The following is an 18,766-nucleotide window of genomic DNA, read 5'->3' on the forward strand; positions in this document are numbered from 1 at the left end:
TGATGCTTTTTTTTGTAGAGATGTATAATTTTATGGTTTTAGTATTTATAGTTATTGTATTTTTTTTACAATCATTATTATTAATTTTGTTCTATCTTGTTCTATCAACATTTAATATATTATATTTTATTAAAATTGTACTATAATCAGTTTATATTTCCGAACTGCTTTTGTATTATCTTATATAATTTATATTTTATGGTATAACGTACCCATCTTTTATAGCTGTACAATTCAATTAACTTAGTACATTAGTTTATCATACATTTTTCACATCCTGCGTTTTGTACATTTTTTGTAAAGCACTTTGAATTATGTTTGATTTGTGTGAAAGCTGCTCTATAAATGCATAAATAATGACCGACTGATTGATCTTTGTCCACCTCTCCCTTCCCCCTGTCCTGCGCAGTGGTCCGTCTATATCCGAGCTGCAGTGCGTAAAGAGAAAGGTCTCCCCATCCTGGTGGAGCTACTGAGGATAGACAACGACCGGGTGGTTTGTGCCGTGGCTACGGCGCTGAGAAACATGGCTCTGGACATCAGGAACAAAGAGCTCATCGGTGAGTAGTGCGATCACCGCAGACAAGAACGTCAAACAAAGGGACACGTGCAGTCTGTAAAACGGTGACAACACAGGATACAAACATATAAGTGAAAAGCAAACAAACACCCTGTCAGTGCCAGAGAACAGCATGTTTACTGTGTTTCTTTGAGTGTCCTTTTTTTGATACCAGTGGAGTAATTCTGCCTTAGCTGAGGTTAACTGCACTGAAAACAAATCAGTTATATCTTGACCCACTTACAGAATTACTCACTCACTGCAATATATATTATGATACTGGTTACAGTAGACGTGTGTAGCGGTACCTTTCAAAGAGTAGTTTCAGTGTCATTTGTAGAGGATTTTTGCTGCCAGACTTTAATTTAAAAAGATGATAGATTTTAATGTCTCTAAAATATCTGTCTGTTTATGCAGGTAGTTTGTTTCTTTAAGAAGACAGTAGTGTTGCTCTGACAGATCATTTGAAGTTTGATTTTTCTTTGGAGATCAAGTGATGTCAGTAATAAGCTCAGCTTTTGTGTTGGTCCCCATGGCAACAACCAAATGCCTCCTTCCACTGACTCCGTCTGACGCTGGAGGCTGCGAGTGAAACTGTGTGATGTCTAATGCATGCGTGTGCGTACTGTGTGTAGGCTGTATTATCACACATTTCATGGAGCTGCCACAGGCTATTCAGGTGTATTTCGATAGGACACGTTGTCCTGCCCTCAGCTGTGTTCTGTTAACATGATGAAATTGCATTAGAGACGCAGCGTATTGTGCAGTCGAGTCGTCAGAGCTGTCAGCAGCAAATATCAATACTGTCTGTGCTGACTGGTCTGCTGAGAGCCAACTGTTGTCTGTTTGCTGCAGTGTTACAAACTTTATTATTCAGTGTGTTTGGAATAATGGGAATATTGTCATTAAATTAAGCTGTTTACATGTTTCAATTACGTTTTAATAACTAAATCAGACAGTTTGTACGTGAATTTCTTTGATTGGGTTTTATATTACTAAAATGTAAAAGGTAAAGTTGAACCATCGTCTTGCTGCAGACAGTCAAAGAAGTCGCCCGTGCTTAATACTGCGATCAATTCAATTTTATTTATATAGCGCCAAATCGCAACATAAGTTATTTCATGGCACTTAACACATTGAAATCCGTACAAGAGAACATTACAGCATAATGCAGAAGAACCCAACAATTCAACAACTCCCATGTAAGCTAGGAGGGGAAAAAAACTCCTCTTTAAGGGAGAAAAACCTCCAACAGAGGGAAGAAAAACTCCCTTTAACAGGAAGAAACCTCCGACAGGACCAGGCTCAGAGGTGGGCGGAGCATCTGTTAACAGAACCAGGATCAGAGGTGGGCGGAGCATCTGTTAACAGAACCAGGATCAGAGGTGGGCGGAGCATCTGTTAACAGAACCAGACTCAGAGGTGGGCGGCCATCTGCCTCGACCGGTTGGGGTGAGAGGAGAGCAGAGAGAGAAAAGGTCAGCATAGAGATACAAGACATGAACTGTTGGTTGAGACGACAATCGCAGGGCAGAGACATGCAGCTCCACGACAGGACATCTGCAAATGAAAGAAGAGAAACTATGTGAGCGAAGGAACTGAATGGAGACAACAGACAATAAGAAGAAACTATGGGAGAGAATAAGCATGAAGTTAATGAGATGTAATGGGGAGATATGAGTGTATAGAGTAAAATAAACAGAGAAAAGGAGCTCAGTGCATCACATGAGGTCCCCGAGCAGCCTCGGCCTATAACAGCATAACTAAGGTACGGTTCAGGGCCACATAAGCAGTGCTAACTATAATCTTTATCAAAAACTATAAGCTTTGAGCTGTTCTTATCACATTCAGCTTGTTTTTGTGTATCACACGCACCAGCAGGATTTTTGCAATGGTAAAAACATATGTCGTGTGGATGCAACCTGTCAGTGAGTCCCGATGTGCCCCCACCACCCCCATCACCCCTCCAGGGTGACAGCCCAACCAGAATGAGGGTCAGAGGGCAGCGTGGACAAGATTTCCTGACAGCTGTACTCAGGTGTCATGGGAAATGTGGTCCGTCTGTGTGATCACGTGACCGTGTCTCCATCAGTGTTTGACAGCCACAAGGCCAGAGTGGGTTTCTGCTTCCCTCGTAGTGATATTTAACTTTCAAAGGGTTTTTTTTTTAGGTAAGAAAAGGAAAAGTAGAGATTTAGATTGGATTTCTTTCCTCCCCTTGTGATATATATTGTGACAAAAAAAAAAAAATCCATCATAAGTTGGCTTTGATGTGCTTTAACAGGCTGTAAATACCCATATGGTCATCGGCTTTATACTTGATGCATCAAAAACAACTATAAATAACAACAATAAATATGTAAATTTATAGAAACAGAATAGATATTCTCATTTTTATCTGATTTCAAAAGTATTGTTTTCCATTCTTTTCAACTAACAGCTGTTTCTGAACTTTCTTCTGTGTCAGAGTAGGAAGCAGAAATCCAGTAAAGCTAAATGTGTGATTTAAAGCTCGCCTATAAATCATATGATTCAAGTTCAGCCCCTTATGTTGCCAACTTTGTCTACTAATGGGTGACGTTAGTAAAACATACTTATTAAAACAAAATGTCTTTGCCACATGCTGATCTAAATTATCTGAAATTCTAAAGCTTCTTTTTATGTCTCGATCCAATAGATGATAATTATTAGTTTGTTTCACTTTGAAACTTTCTCATTTGTGTTTATGGCTGAACATGTTATTTTATTTGGATACATTATAAAGTAGCAGAAATACCTACACTGACTCAATGTCAATTATTTCATGTGATAGATAAATATTTTGTTTCTAATCGTTTAAATGATAAATTGTGTATAATTGTGTTTGTCTTCAAGTTAAAGTTAAAATTCCTAAAATTACCACTATTCCCTGTCCCTGCATTTAAGGTGCAAAATCTATCCGATCTATCTAATTTTTAAATGATAAACGTTTCTTTTTTTTAAAGTTTGTTTTCAAGACACACTGTGTCTCCTACTGGTCATCAGTGTAAAGTCCACAGTTTCCACATCGCACCTGTTTAAAGTGATAATGGACCCGGATTGGCTTCCAAATCATTTGTTAATTACACATTTTTTAACGGAGGGAACCTGTAGAAAAATTACAGGATTCTTTTTTTTAAATAACAATATATATAATATATATATACGGATGATTGAAGTTGGCACACCAAACACTCAGACTGACTTTCTCTGACTTACATTCCCACCTTGTTTCCTTCCCACCATCCACCCATCCCCACCCCACCTGTCACTCTCCCCCACTATGCCCACAGGTAAATACGCCATGAGAGACCTGGTGCACCGTTTGCCCGGAGGCAGCAACAACAACAACAGCAGCAGCGGCGGCGGGGGAGGTGGAGGCAGCACCAACAGCAGCGTGCTGGTGGGGAAGACCATGTCGGACGACACAATCACAGCGATCTGCTGCGCTCTGCACGAGGTCATCACCAAGAACATGGAGAACACCAAAGCCCTGAGGGACGCCGGCGGCATCGAGAAGCTCATCGGCATCGCCCGCAGCAAGGGAGACAAGTAAGCCGAATGGGAAGGTGTCGTCAGGTGGAGGAGAGGTTAAAAAAAGAAGGCGAGAAGATAAAGTTAGATGCATGTAGAAATAAGATGATGAGGCAGGGCTATAACTAGACATAGTTGTGTAATTTGACAGGGCACAAAGGGACTTTTTTGATCAATCGGTAGGTCAAATATGACTGAAAACTACAAAACCCATGAGCAGGCGGGGTTAGAAGCTCAGGTGTATCTTATGGCATCAATCAAAAACAAAATACTGTCCCAGAGATGCTGAATTCATTCAGAATGTGTCCACAATCAGAGACTGATTGTATTCCCTAGAATTGTAATCATGGGTGTTGAATGAATGCATAACTGTAGTTTGCTCCTCTGTATCCTCATCACAGAACGTACAGCTCGGCTGGAGATAATCTTAAAATTTTTCCAAATGTTGATTGTGGGACGCACACCTCCGCGTATCACTGCTAATCAGGCGGTCCGCTCTTCTGGAAGGATACAGTCTGTTATCTGCTCATCAGAAAAAGCACAAAGAAAACAGGTGGAGCAGGGTGCATTCAGGCACGAAGATAAGGAGGCTGATTGGTGAGCAAGGCCAAGAGGGGGATGTCGGCAAATTCATCAGTCCGGTAGACAAGCAGGTGGAATATGGATGTGGTGGAAACAGGGTATGAAGGAGCAGCAGAGACACAGCGGAGGCAGCAGTGCAGGTGTAGAGAGTATGTGTGCTTGTTTTTAGAGGTCTGAGTCACCAGTCAGAGCAGTCAACAAAATAAGCTCCAAACGGAAATGTGGCCTGTTAGCTCCCCGTGCACTCTCTGGACATACTGTTTACCTGCACACCTGCATTTTGTTTTAGCCTCGGTTTTATTGGACAGTTGACTATCAAGGTGGGGAGAAAACACAAGGACTGAGCCAGCGGTGCAATAACTTATCTGGCAAGGAAAAAAAAGTTTCAGTTTACAGATTGTAGTGTTTTATGGATCAGGGCTTTTGTCTATTGACATTAACCTTGTCACTGAAACCAATACAGTAAAGGAATTTACAATGTAATGCATTCAAATATGTCATTACGTGTATGTAGGATGTGGATCTAGGTGGATCTATTGGCAGAAATGTAATATAATATTAGTAGCACCTGGCACCAAGAACTGTAGTGTTAAGAAAATTGTTACCTTAAAATGAGCCCTTAATGTCTTCATAGTTAGCAGGTCTTCTTCCACAGAGTGCAGCATTTTTCTACAGTAGCCTAGAAGGGACAAACCAAATACGGACACTTGAGAAGGCCACGTTTTTTCATGTTTTTCTGCCACTGTAGATTCTCTTACACATTTAGAAGGAGGAGGGACATGAGAGGGGTTTTCAGTAGATTGCAATCTACTACCTCACCACTAGATGCTCGTAAATCCTGCATACTGCTCCTTTAAAGGAGCTTAACCTCAGCAAATTGCATGAGCTCCACTGAGTCAAAAGCTTATATGGAGCTATTGATATCTGATAAACTTGTTGGTCTTAATCATAGAGTGAATATAAAAGTAGACGTAGCTTCCATGTCTGAAAAATGAGGTCGATGTGGAAGAGCTTTAAGCTGCGATATCCCAGTGCCGCTGCAGGTTGGTTCCGAAATTGAATTTCTCCAATAAAATTCTAAGTCAATAAAGTTTTTTCTACTAGTTGTCAAGGTTTTGTTAGCTAATGTCGCTCCTCAATAAATTAGGTTTCTGGCGGTCCATCTGAAAATAATCCCATCATCAATTATAAAATAAGTCTCAAAAAGAGGGCGTGGCTGTTTGATTGACAGGCCTGTGCCGCAGCCAGTTTTCCACTATCGGTGGGGACGTAGTTTCGTCGGGTTTCCAATCAGATCGAGTCCGATCCACCGCTCCCTCCTCCACTAGCTCGTCCAAATGTGCTCACGTCTGGCGCCAAACCGCTCCGAACTAGCAATGTGGCGACGGCTAATATCGAGGCTTCATAAGGGCCGTTCACAAACCATAGGGTGACGTTACTGCTGGTTGCCGCTTGGTCTTAACAGTAGTTTAGAGGGTTTTTTTGTCTGTTTTATTTATTGTAGAATAACAAATTAAACAGCCATACACAAAACCACGGAAGTACTTTTAGTTACCTTTAGCTAAGGCTTGCCATGACTATCTCACCAGCTGGCTTTATCTTGACACAGCTCTCTTGCTTTAGTTTTTATTTTGTCTGGGTTTTTTAGTTCAGTTTTGTAGCTACTGCAAATTTAAAAAGGTGTTTTCATAGAACTTCTACATTTCTATTTGTTTCTATATAGCAGGACAAATCAAGGTTCAGGCTTTTTATGTGCTTTGTCACTGGAACAACAAAGCAGATGGCAAATTCGGTTCGTACCTCTTTGTCAAAATGTCCCATTAATTTCCTCCAATGCTCTATAAATATTGACAGGCTACAACAAATGACCAATTTAATTGTCATTAGACTTGTTTTTGGAGAAGTTGAAGGGATAAATCTGCTGCTTTATTGGCCTTCACAGAACTTTTTTCTCAGGTTTTACTGCGAAGGCACAGCACGCCATCTCAGAATCCAAAACAATAACATTTAGCAAAATGTCTTGAAGAAATAAAATGTAATTTCCTCGGCACTGATAAGCCCATGTGAGCCAATTAAAGCCACAGCCATTAGTCAAACCCTCGAGGAAGCGGAACGAAATATTGGCCAATCAATCAATCAGAAAAAACAATTATGCAATTTGGCCTCAGAACAATTTTAGGTGTCACATCAGAGAAAAATAAAGAGGACATTTTCATTGTGCGGCTCTGGTTGTCGTTCTTTACAAGCAAATCTAGTGTCTCTGCTTTCTGTCTGTTTCTTTATTATTCTACATTTTACTGTTATTAAAGCATCTACCTGCACAAAACCACACAACGACCGTCAGGCTTTACGCTGTTTGTTTCTTTTCTCTCTGCTGAATTCCCAGACATAGTCCCAAAGTGGTGAAAGCAGCTTCCCAAGTCCTAAACAGCATGTGGCAGTACAGAGACCTCCGCAGCCTCTACAAAAAGGTAGAGTGTGTCAACACTGCAAATATCAGACAAGATGGTGTTTTCATAATTATTACTGAGTAAATTGAGCAATTACATATGACGCCGTCACAAGGCATGTAAATAGTGCATTATTTCTTACAGGATGGCTATTCCCAGTACCATTTCGTCGGCTCTTCCTCCACGATAGAGAGAGACAGACAGCGACCTTATTCTTCCTCTCGCACTCCGTCCATTTCTCCTGTTCGGACCTCGCCTAACAATCGATCAGGTGAGTCTACACCTCCCTCTCCTGTCTTCCCTTTTGTCCTCCATCACTCTTTCCACCAGGAGAGTGCAGTCAAACAAACGCTGCTTCAATATAGCTGAAGTCAGCTTTAACCTTCACACCACGCCGACTTCCCACAAATTACTCCCCTGTCATGTGAAATCCTTGCCCCAAAAAAGTGTGCCGCCCTTGTGCTGTCGAAGTTTGACTGAGTTTGACTAATATGAGTCTTCCAAGGCCGTCGTTTATCTGGACTGATGATGATATTTTTGGATGTAAATATTTCAGTTTAAGGCTGGCTTTGGACTGTGGGACAAAAATGATGTCCAGTGAAGCCAAAAGGAACAACAATGACAGACTAATTTTAATGCACACGTGATCAAACTGCTGGTATTAATTCTGGTTCGGAGACTCCCACAAAACATTACCTATAGCTCTTCTCAGTCATGGCGTAGGTAACATCTCCCTGCTTCCTACAGCTACTGTAAATAAATCAGATTCATCACATAATAGAGAATTATTGCTGCATCGTTTTATAAGATGCACAAGAATTGAATGACAAGATGTTAGTCAAGTCTTTAGTTCTAATGCATCCAGTTTGTACATTTAAAATATAAAATCTGAGTGCTGCTTATTGAAGGTATGCATTATTTTATTTTTTTATAGATAGATCTGAGCTCAGAAAAAGGGTTTTAGGAACTTAACACCGGCTCATTCACATGTTTATTTACAGGTGATAATTGAGTGTTAAATATATTACAGTGCTCTCTCTAATGCGCATGTGTAACTTCTCACGCTGCATGTTTTACTTCATGCTGTTGTAGCTTTAACATCAATGTGACAGCACTTACCTGGTCAAATTGCAGGATGTCCACTGATACCTAAAAATATCAAGGAGATAAATAAGGAATAATCTGCTGTTTCCAGCTTTTGTTTTTTCTCCAAACACATCAGCAGGGACAGATTTCAGAACATACAATGTTCACACAGTCAACACACAAAGCCTCCAATGTTATGTTACATAGCAGCTTCTTTTCCTCTACCGGTTCCACCTCCAATTATTATGGTTTGGAAGTAAAACTCAAAGCAAAAATATTTATATTGAGAATTTGTTTATTAAATGGAAACATCAAGCAAAGGGATTCAGAACCCCTTTACTTTTTTTTTATGTACAATTGCACAAGAAATGCACAATTAGTGGACTTCTGTGTCCCTTGAGTCCACTGTGGTCACATCCTTTAATCATAACTAGGAGGAAACACTGTAAATGCAATATGAGGAGATATTTTACCATCTAATGAGCTTAAAATAACTTTTGGGCTGAATAATGCGGGTTTTCTGGAGGACGTGCAACTAAAAGACACAAATATATTGTACAGCGTTCTGTACATTTTAACAGCAATCCATCCAGTTGTATTCAAGGCTAAAAGTATAAACCGTCTGGTGGCGCTGGAAAATGGGATCACAAAATACATAAGGCTCATTCCCTGGCGACCATGACTCCCAACATTTCATGGTAATCCATCCAGCGCTTGTTAAGATATAGTCAGGACCAGAGTGGTGGAAGGACTGACCACAACACAGACACTGCAATCTTTAAAGCCACACAGATAAAGCACAGCCACTAAACAGCTACAAAACAACTAGCTCATGCATAATTCAAACCAATTTCACGTTGTTTTATGAGATCGTATTAAGGCAGATTTCATATGGCCTCCTATATTTAAAAACAATCACCCGGACTGGATTCATGAGCCTGTCAACTGATAAACTGGCAAAATGACAAACAGTGTGGTCCAGAAGCTAATTTCACACTTTTTATTTGGTCTCTCGGTTTTTACTAGTGTCAGTCACAGATGGTCCGTCGAGCCATTCGCTTCATTTCAATGCTTTTTCCCACACAAAGGAAAAGTATTCCATTCTGCGGCTGACAGACGACGATAGGCTGTTTAGATATTACAATAGACTGCTGATATTCGCATTAATTAACTTATGGATCGATGCAAACTGCGTCCTAACGTATAGAAGAGAGACACAGAGACAGATGCAGTCACACAGACATGCTGGCAGGCCAGCAGCTTGTATGTGAAAGGCTGTAGATAATGATTTCTATATTACAGGGAACCATATGGCAGTGAATCAATAGCCAGGTTTCCTCCAACATGGCACTCAGTGTCTTTGTCACGGATCCCCTCTTAGTCCAGCATTTATTTTCCCAACTGTAGGTGTGTGTACATTAGTTATGTTCCTGTTAGGTAGATTTTGGTATAAGTAGCACTGAGAAGATTTACTAGGCCAGTGGGAGATTAAATAGTGTATGTACATGTCAGATAACCTGCGGTCAGACAGAAAAAAAGAGAAGACAAAGTCAAGCAGATGCGGGGAGGAGGGATGACTCAGTATTTACCTCTTTGAAATCACAGCCTGGTCAAAAAGCTAAGGATTTAGAAAGATTGGTGCACACCCACACAGTCACAATACAACAGCACCTGGTACCCCCGCCACTTTTAACTCAATCCCGGGTGGTAGTTAGAGGAAATAATATATAGATTGAAGCTTCAGAGTGCCTTTATTGATAGTCAGGCAGGTAAATGAAACAGCTCAGAGATGTACAATTGGCTCTGGCCTTTCTGCTGTTGAAGGACTCCTCCCCACTGTCAACTCCACCTGATGTCTATTGATAAAGTGTTGATGGAGCGAAGGTTAAAGATATTCCCTGTGTGTGTGTGTGTGTGTGTGTGTGTGTGTGTGTGTGTGTGTGTGTGTGTGTGTGTGTGTGTGTGTGTGTGTGTGTGTGTGTGTGTGTGTGTGTGTGTGTGTGTGTGTGTGTGTGTGTGTGTGTGTAGCGAGCGCTCCTGCGTCCCCCAGGGAGATGATGGCACTGAAGGAGAGGAAGGCAGACTACGAGTCGACTGGCAATGCCAGTTACCATGGCAACAAGGGCGAGCACACATCCCGGAAGGACGCCATGGCGGGTATGAAATTCCTCACTGCACAAAAACACGTTTTAACATGAAGCTGTTTTCAGTTGAGTCGATCGCTCTGGAATGAAAAGCGGATAAATGCGAGCGCAAGTTTTACAGATGTTAAAGGAATATTTCATAATTTCGGATGAAAAGCTTATTTGTTTCTTTTAGAAAAGATCTTTAACCGCTCTCATACAATAAATATAAAGCTGGAGCCCCGAGAGGATTAACACAAAGACAAACTCACACATCAGCACCTCTTAAACTCACTAATTAACAGTTTATCTCTTGTTTGTTTAATTTGTGTTGAAAGTGTTTTTGGAGGAGTTACATTTAACTCTTCAGAGGAGTTTCTCTCTCACTTAGATTTTTGTACAGATTGATCACTGACACGGTTTTCAAGGACAAACGTTACGATTTATTTTTAACTTCAAGAATTCACTCTATAGTTTAGTCTACTCTTCTCGTTTTGTTCACCATCTGGTATTTTGCACCCGATGACTGCCCGAGTCTAATCAAACTTGAATATACTGTACGGCTGTATAAAAGTGACAGTTGTTTGATTTCTATCCTGTCTGGCTTCTTAACGATGTCCATATAAAGAACTGACGGCAGGAGACAGTCTTGTCTGCAATGTCTTTCCTCATGCTATTATGTGAGGAAGCACTTTGTCAAGGCACTTTAATGCCATTGTACATTTGAGTGAATTAATTTGTGTCACATGCATACAGCAGAAAATGTGTCATCATGTGATGTAATAAGATAGAACTGGATAATTTGTGAGCTTCAGAGAGCAGATAGACATGAAAGTGTACTTGATCTTCTCCTCTAACATGCAACGGTTACAGTAAAACAAACAAATCAACGATTTTGGAATCAGAAATCACCCAGTCGGTCGTGGTTTTGGATCGCACCAAACAGTCAAACACATCCTGCCAGCGCAGCTTTTTGTTTGGCAAGACTTTTGTCTGAAAAGCAGCCAGTAAGAATCAGTAAAGTCCCTCACTAATGATGGAAGTGTAGGGAGAGTTGCAAAGCTTGGAACATAAATAGAGTGTGCTTCGGTATAATGTGACGTGGATCAATACAGAACTTTATTGTTGTTATCACCCTGGGTTGTAGGGAGGTTTCCTCACCATGGTGTTAATCCTCCCAGACACTTTCTCACAGCGACAACAGTGGACATGTGGGAAACAATGAAGCTTCGGTTAAAATAGGCTAAAATATGCTTGACATGGTGGTCATTGTGGCCGTGTACTGCGACGTCTACTCAGTGCCAGAACTTTGGATGCTTTCTTGTAAAGGATAGGACTTCATGTTGAGGAAAATACAATCTGAACCACTGAAATAACAACAAGAAGACGTAATGTGCAGGAAGTACATCATTCAAAGACAAAGGCTGTATTTCAAATGACATACTTCCCTTAGTACACTAACAAATGTGAACACATCACATGACAAAATGTCTGCAGCTTTGATCTTTACTTAGAAATTAACATGTTTTCGGGCCCTCGTTTTAACACACTAAAAAAGAAACACTTTAGTGTTGTGTTCAGGAACACCTGCAGCTTCCTCAGACGCCTTAATTTGAAAATTCCTTACGTCAGTGGCCCCGCCCCCTTCCTCTGTGTAGCCAAGATGCTGACCGGTTAGGATAAAAAGTGTCGGGCTTTCACACTCCTTCTTTGGGGTGTTTTGAGTGCATCATCCTGGTACTTGCAGAGCACTGCGTGTTTCTGTACTTGACAGTGTGAACGCACTGACGCACTCCAAATAGTGAGTGTTAGTACACAAGTACGCCGTGTGGAACACAGCACAACACGGTGCCGCGCGGTCACTTCTTGGCGATCAGAGAGCGATCGTTTTCGGCAGAGCGTCTCATTGTCCGGTTGTAGCAGCGATCTCGCTCCACGAGTCCTCTGATATCTTGGAATCTCTTGACTCCCACAGCGATGGATCATAAAGACGCCCGTAGACACAGACCTGCTCACACCTCCGCCAGACACACCAGGTTACAAAAACTGGGAGGTGCACGACCAGCCAAAACAACACCTGAGCGCCCCGCGTGGCAGCAGTAAAGACATCACTAAGGCTAATGATGATCAAACTAATGATGACAATGATAACTTAATGATGATTAAACTGTGCTTTATTCATCATTCATCACCCTTTTTTATTGTTATTCTACTGAAAAGTGAGTCACAACAGGTGTCCAGCTGATACCACACACAGCCTGCACGCACTCCTCCGCTTCCACCGCAACGTCGGAGTAAATGTTTTTCCTCCTCACTGTCTCCGCAGGTCAAATCTCCAGTGGCTCTTCAACACTACACAGAGGAGCATATGTGTCCCCGACCGATGACCTGAAGTATAATCAGGTACGATAAGACCTGTTGTTTGGGGAGCATTTCCATAATTTGATGACGCGTACATACATTTATGCGATAAGTGACAATTACCCCGAGCAGAAATGTCAGTCCGATCTTTCCTGTGAGGAATTAAGCGCACGCTTGTTATCAACATTCAACTTATACGTTGAAGGTGTCCCTGGTTCTCTGAGGGAACATTTGAACACCTACAACACTCAACATCTGATATCTATTCCATCTATTCTCCTTATGACTCATCCCACTTTTAAGACAAAGATCTGCTGTATAGTTCCCCAATAATACACTCTAGAAAACTGAATGAATTGAATGGGTTTAAACAGTGATACTATAAAGTGACTGTAAAGTCCTAAAAGGTCACTATAAACTATAAACCTATGTGGGACCTCATTATGGCAACGCAGCAGTGAGTTTCTGTCCTTCTATCAGGGCCTGGCATTTGGTTTGAAACTGTTGGCAGTAAAAGTTGATCATATTACCCATCATACCCTTTGGCAGCAATACACTGTAAGAGGCTGGTTGTATCTCTTAATACAAGACATGGCAGCTTCACAGCAATTTAGCACACGTCACTGACAGATATTACTATCTGAGGTGACAGCTGTGTTGTTGGAAAGCAAAACTTATCAAGCTCAAGGAACATTTCTCTTTCACGAGCAGTCGTTATGGAAACAATTATGTCTGAATTATCGTATCTAGTGGATTCAGCTATGTTATATGTAGACGATGTTCAGACTATACTTTTTATATACTGTCAAACGTAACGAGAAAATGTTCATTACAATTTTCCAGACTCCAAACTGATGTATTCAAAGTCTTCGTTTTGTCCATCAAACAATCAAGAATTCTACTTTTGTGTTCCCTCGCACTACTTTTCTTCTTGCCTGCCTTCAGAGCCACATTTCTGCTCTGGTCCATATGAAACGTCGGTGTGTTGGTCCAGCTCAGCAATAACACACCTGCCAGTTAAAGGAAACACTGTGCAGACGCTGCGGGAAGAGAGAGATGATGTGACTTTCACCGTGATGCATTTAGTGCTTATTCATTTTAAAAAGCCGATAAAAGCCACGGCTGCATACACAGTGAGGGCTGTGCCATCCCAAGTCTGCAGTCACGATCAGAGGCTGTCAGAGAGACAGCTGCTGACATATAAGTATTGACGGGTGATGTAAAACCGAGTTTAGTGACTATCCCCAATGAAAGCGAGGGCATCCTGCAGATTACCGCACCGTTTTCTTCTGGAGAGACCTTGATCTAAGAATTCGATAAAGTAAGAAGGTTATTGAGCCAGTTTTTACTTGGGGTGTCTTTAAAGTGAGACCATGACAGTAATGCCTCCCACTAAAATGAAGGTACAGATGAAAAGGGAACTGATGGTTACACCTGCGAGCGGCAGCTCCTGTGGAGTTGAGGATCTGTCTGTCCTCTCTTAATAGAAGATGAATTTTGGTCTGAAATTCAAAATGCCACATCATTTTGGTGATGCAAACTAAGAATGCAATGTAGAATTAATACTTTACTTTAATACTAATTTGATAATAATAATCATAATTGGGTGAACTGGCTCAAATGAGCCCACTTGGGCCGTTTTAACAAACATGTATCATCCTGTTTAGAGTTAGCATCATGCTAACAGTATTGGCTCACATTGTAACTTACTAAGGCACTTTTTTTTTTTCAAGCTTGTCTGTTATTGTTCAGAAAATAGAATCAAGACTACTTGAACATACAAAATTCACTTTAAACAGAGAAGCAGTTTTTTGAACTCACCACTTATTCCATGGGCCTGTGTCCATCACAGGGTGAGTAAAATGGGTGACTCTTCAAAATGATGTGGTCACATGACCGATTGGTGGCTCAATTTCCACACAGGGTCAACTTCCCCCCTACACACATATATTGAGCAGAAGTACGATAGCATCATATTTGATACTTAGTTCAAAGTAGAATTCAATGAGTTAATCCATGTTGTCAGAAATAGACATAATGGAAGCATGGCTGCGCCGCTTCAGTTTTATGTCAATACAGTCTGTTAACTCGGCTCGTATTAGTGTTTGCGCAGTCACTCTGAAGGGCGGACCAGTCAGCGATCAGTGTTGGTGGTTAACCGCGTTTGTCCCGCAACTCCTTCACTGCGATTGATCTGTCGGTGAACTCTCGGCGAGGGTGTCCAGACCCATATTCACGCAGTGAAATTGGGTCGGGTTCGCACCGGGCTAACATTACAGCTTGGAAGGAAGGAATGAAAGAAGAAAAATGTTGCGAGGGAACGAAAACCATTTTGTGAGGAGACGCAAAAGCAGTCCTCAAAAGAATTTCTGCCATGACCCCTCGGAGACTCTGTAGGACCAAACAACCGAGAGTTTAAAAAGGCTACTTTGTCTCAGTAATGACTTCTGCTCTTCCCACAGATCTCCTCTCAAGGTATGCCATCAGAGCCCTACCCACCTTTCCAAAATCCTCCCCCGCCCGACAGCGGCAACTACGAGGATCAGGCCTTCTACGAGAACCAGGTCCACGCGGCGGGGCGCCCCCCGCAGGGTGATCTCAACATGCACCTACAGGGCCTCAAGTCCACTGGCAACTATGTAGACTTCTACTCAGCCTCGCGGCCCTACAGCGAGCTCAACTACGAGACCAGCCACTATCCAGCCTCACCAGACTCCTGGGTCTAAGGGGAGAAGAGGGTGGAGGAGGAGGAGGAGGAGGAGGAGGAGGAGGAGGAGGAGGAGGAGGAGAGGATGGATGAAGGGAAACAGAACGGTGACGGGGGTGGGGTAGTTTAAAAGGGGAATGGAAGAAGATGAGAGAGCCGTTTCCCTCCCTCCCCATCCTCCCCTGTAGTTCCTGAGTAGCATCATAGCAGGACAGAGGAGGGGGAGGATGGAGCGCATGAGGAGAGACACGTAAAAGACATCACACTCCTTTCAGAGACACCCGGAGGGAGGAGGGAGAGGGGACACAAAGAGGACCGGAAGCAAATGGAGGAGTGGCCACGCATGTGCATGCACACCACCAACCAAACCGACAGACACGTTTTCTTTCTGTTTAGTTTGTGATCAACAACTGGTAGAAAAGGTTCATCGGACCCCCGAAGGCCTTTGGACACAGAACGTAAAAGAGACGGACGTGACGAGAGAGTGTGGGAACATGAAGGCAAAGCGGGGGGGGGGATGTGTCGAGATGAAGAAGGACGATGAAAGAGAAAAAGGGATCAGTGGAGTCGAGGAGGTTTTACAATGGATCGTGTCAGAGATACCCGGGAGAAACCTGTAAATATGTGGTATAGCAAAGTGGCTTTTAGTAACGTGAAGCACAAGAAGCAGAGCTGTAGGACATGTAGGACGTCTGTCACACAAACTTTAGTTTCTCTCTACGGCTTCGGCAGTGGGGTATCCTCCTCCGGGAAAAGAACGCTTCTGGACTTTTTGGTCATTTGTGACAGTTTTTCTTTTTCTGTTGTTTTTCTTTTGTGTTTCTACTTTTTTAATTCTGGTTGTATAGTATTTGATGTACACTGTACATTTACTGGAGATGCATTGTGTACTGTACATTGCACTATTTTCTGTGTCATGTCAGGCCTTTTTCGCCACTGGGTCAGCCTCACCTCACGAACTCCCCCCGCCCTGTAAACACACACAATAAGCGCAGTCGGACTCTCAGAACTCACATCACGGACATGTTACTAATGTGAAACATTGAATATGAATTGCTCGGTGACGGTGCTCCTTTCACTGCCCTGCAGATAGTCGACAGTACAGCTGCTAGAGGAGCTGAAGACAGGCTTAAACAGGCTTCTTTTTTTCCTTTTAAGGTAGCTTTGGTTTTTTTGGTGGCTCTCTTTCCATATTAACACCCCAAATCCCCTCTTTTTTGTTCCCCTGAGCCCTTCCTACGAGCGACCTGTGACTCATTGTGTATATAACTGTGCCAAACAAAGGTTACTTCCCCCCGCTGAACGGGGGGGGGAAGTCAAGGGTGCGTTAAAGGGTCCAAGTTGAGCTGAAGGTTTTCAGCTGAACATCCTTGCCGTTCTGACGATGCCAGTTTGTAAATGCTTTGGTTTTTCTAAACTGTGTTTTACTGGGATGAAAACTGTCTAACTTGCACCAAAAGTGGGGGAGAAAAATTACAAATATCCTAAAAACAAAAAAAACAAACAAAAAAAAAGACAAAGAAAACTGACGGAGGGACTGTGACTGGGCAGAGCCTCACTTCCTCCAAAGTTGTACAAAATTAGTTGATTTCTGTGTTGTAAAATACTCAATGTTTGAAGTACAAAAAAGAAAAAAAAACTTTTCTGAGAGATGGGTGGCAATTCTAACTTCATGGTAGACAAAACTGTTAATAGAGTACGGATATATATTATATAAATATAAATATATACTTTTTATGTGCCGATGTGGATGTCACTTATAGCAGCAACATTATGGGAAAAGACTTGTAAAAAAAAAAAAAAAAAGCAGCTACATGTAGGAATTTTGTTCACATTTTATTTTCTGGTCAACACACTAAAATTGTCGACTTTGTGTAGTAATGTTGTTGCTATGTGGAGTAGAGTAGACCAGGGCCCAGGGATCCACGTTGTCACGGCAGCAGAACAACAAGGTGCTACATCTGTGAAAAGTATTTCCAACATGTCTGTATTTTAACTGTGCACAAACACAAACACACACACACACACACACACACACACACCACCCCCTTTCTGATCAATTGGTCTCACAATGCTAAGCAGTGAAACTTGCACCCATGAATGCATGAGTATTTTCTCGTCAACCTGAAATCAGTTTTTGTTTTTCTTCGTTTTTTTTCTAAGTGAGGAAGGTTAAGTTTTACAAGGTGACAACAGACCCTGGTTCTCCCTACCCACTGCTGTTTAGAAGTCCTAGAAGTCGTCTTCCGATGCTTGAAAAACGACTCATAATGCAGCTGTCCCGCCACAAACACACACTCACACTGGATGGAAAGCAGACGTACTGTATTTGTTAGGAAACATGGAGGAACTGACAACGTGTATGTCCTTGTGATCCTTAGGCAGAAAAACCTGACCTATAAGACCTGTATGGAGATATAACGTCGGTGACCTTTTTTGTTGCTAGACCAAACGTGTTTTCAAAAGAGAATTGTGAATCTTTCTATTGCCTCAAACAGATTGCAACTGCTCCAAAAAAATATAAATGGACCATCGAAGAATCTCTGATTCTGGGAGTTGTTTGTTCTTGTGTCTTTGAATGTGTCCAGCATGTTGTTGCTACCAGAGCTATTTAGTTTGAAATCCTTGTTTGCAGGCAGTTTTACTTTCATTCAATTTAGCATGAAAATCCACTCACAGATATTTCAAATCACAGTAAACATGCTGCTGTGCAATACTTTATAAGTTAAAGTCATCTGATTGATGTGTGGTGCTGCAGTTCCAAAAAATATATGTTTTTAAATGTCTCCTGGGTCCAGGAATCTACTCAATTGCTTGCCAGAAATCATTTTACATATTTGATTTTAAGAAAAACATCAGAGAACATCACAAAACCCAATTTGGTATTGCAAGTTAATTTTTTAAGGCTTCGGCAGCCTCCTTTGCAAACTGACAGACCAAGCAAATACATTTTATCACATATATTTAAAGTGGGCATGCTTCTTCATCAAATCACCTAATCATGTGGCAGGAGTTCAAAATGTGTACAGACCATCAGGAGCTCCAGATCTGAATCCAGAGGAACCTTTAGGATGTGGTAGAAAAACATCGGCAGGATGAACGTGCAGCAGACAAATCTGCAGAAATAATTTGATACAATCAACATTGAGCAGAATCTCAAAGGAAGGTTTCCGACATCCACAAAGCCAAGAATGGAGGCTGGTTTTACAACAAGAGGACGCCCTACTACACAGTGTTAGTGTGGTATTCTTAATAAAGTGCTCAGTGAGTTTTAAAAAGTCTGCAAACAGAAGAAAAAAAAAATCAAGAATATTGACAGAGGTACTCACTGATTTGATAGCCGGTA

General features: G+C 41.7%; 1 protein-coding gene across 5 annotated transcripts in view; it reads left to right on the top strand.

Moving 5' to 3' along the window:
- Positions 1–17,967, top strand: part of ctnnd2b (catenin (cadherin-associated protein), delta 2b) — a 180,830-nt gene extending 162,863 nt beyond the window's left edge. For 3 of the 5 annotated variants that reach the window (XM_069709815.1, XM_069709817.1, XM_069709819.1), the window contains 7 exons: positions 410–560; positions 3,871–4,129; positions 7,071–7,164; positions 7,288–7,414; positions 10,258–10,386; positions 12,679–12,755; positions 15,176–17,967. In XM_069709815.1, the coding sequence (XP_069565916.1) occupies positions 410–560; positions 3,871–4,129; positions 7,071–7,164; positions 7,288–7,414; positions 10,258–10,386; positions 12,679–12,755; positions 15,176–15,439 (1,101 nt within the window). In that variant the 3' untranslated portion in view covers positions 15,440–17,967. The remainder of the gene's footprint in view (positions 1–409; positions 561–3,870; positions 4,130–7,070; positions 7,165–7,287; positions 7,415–10,257; positions 10,387–12,678; positions 12,756–15,175) is intronic. The other 2 variants (XM_069709816.1, XM_069709818.1) reach the window with 1 other exon arrangement.
- Positions 17,968–18,766: the final 799 nt, after the last annotated feature.

This window comes from Brachyistius frenatus, unplaced genomic scaffold, assembly GCF_029030835.1.
Source record: "Brachyistius frenatus isolate BFR_SWC_R1_liver_20210118 unplaced genomic scaffold, ASM2903083v1 Contig_85, whole genome shotgun sequence".
Taxonomy (NCBI): Eukaryota; Metazoa; Chordata; class Actinopteri; family Embiotocidae; genus Brachyistius; species Brachyistius frenatus.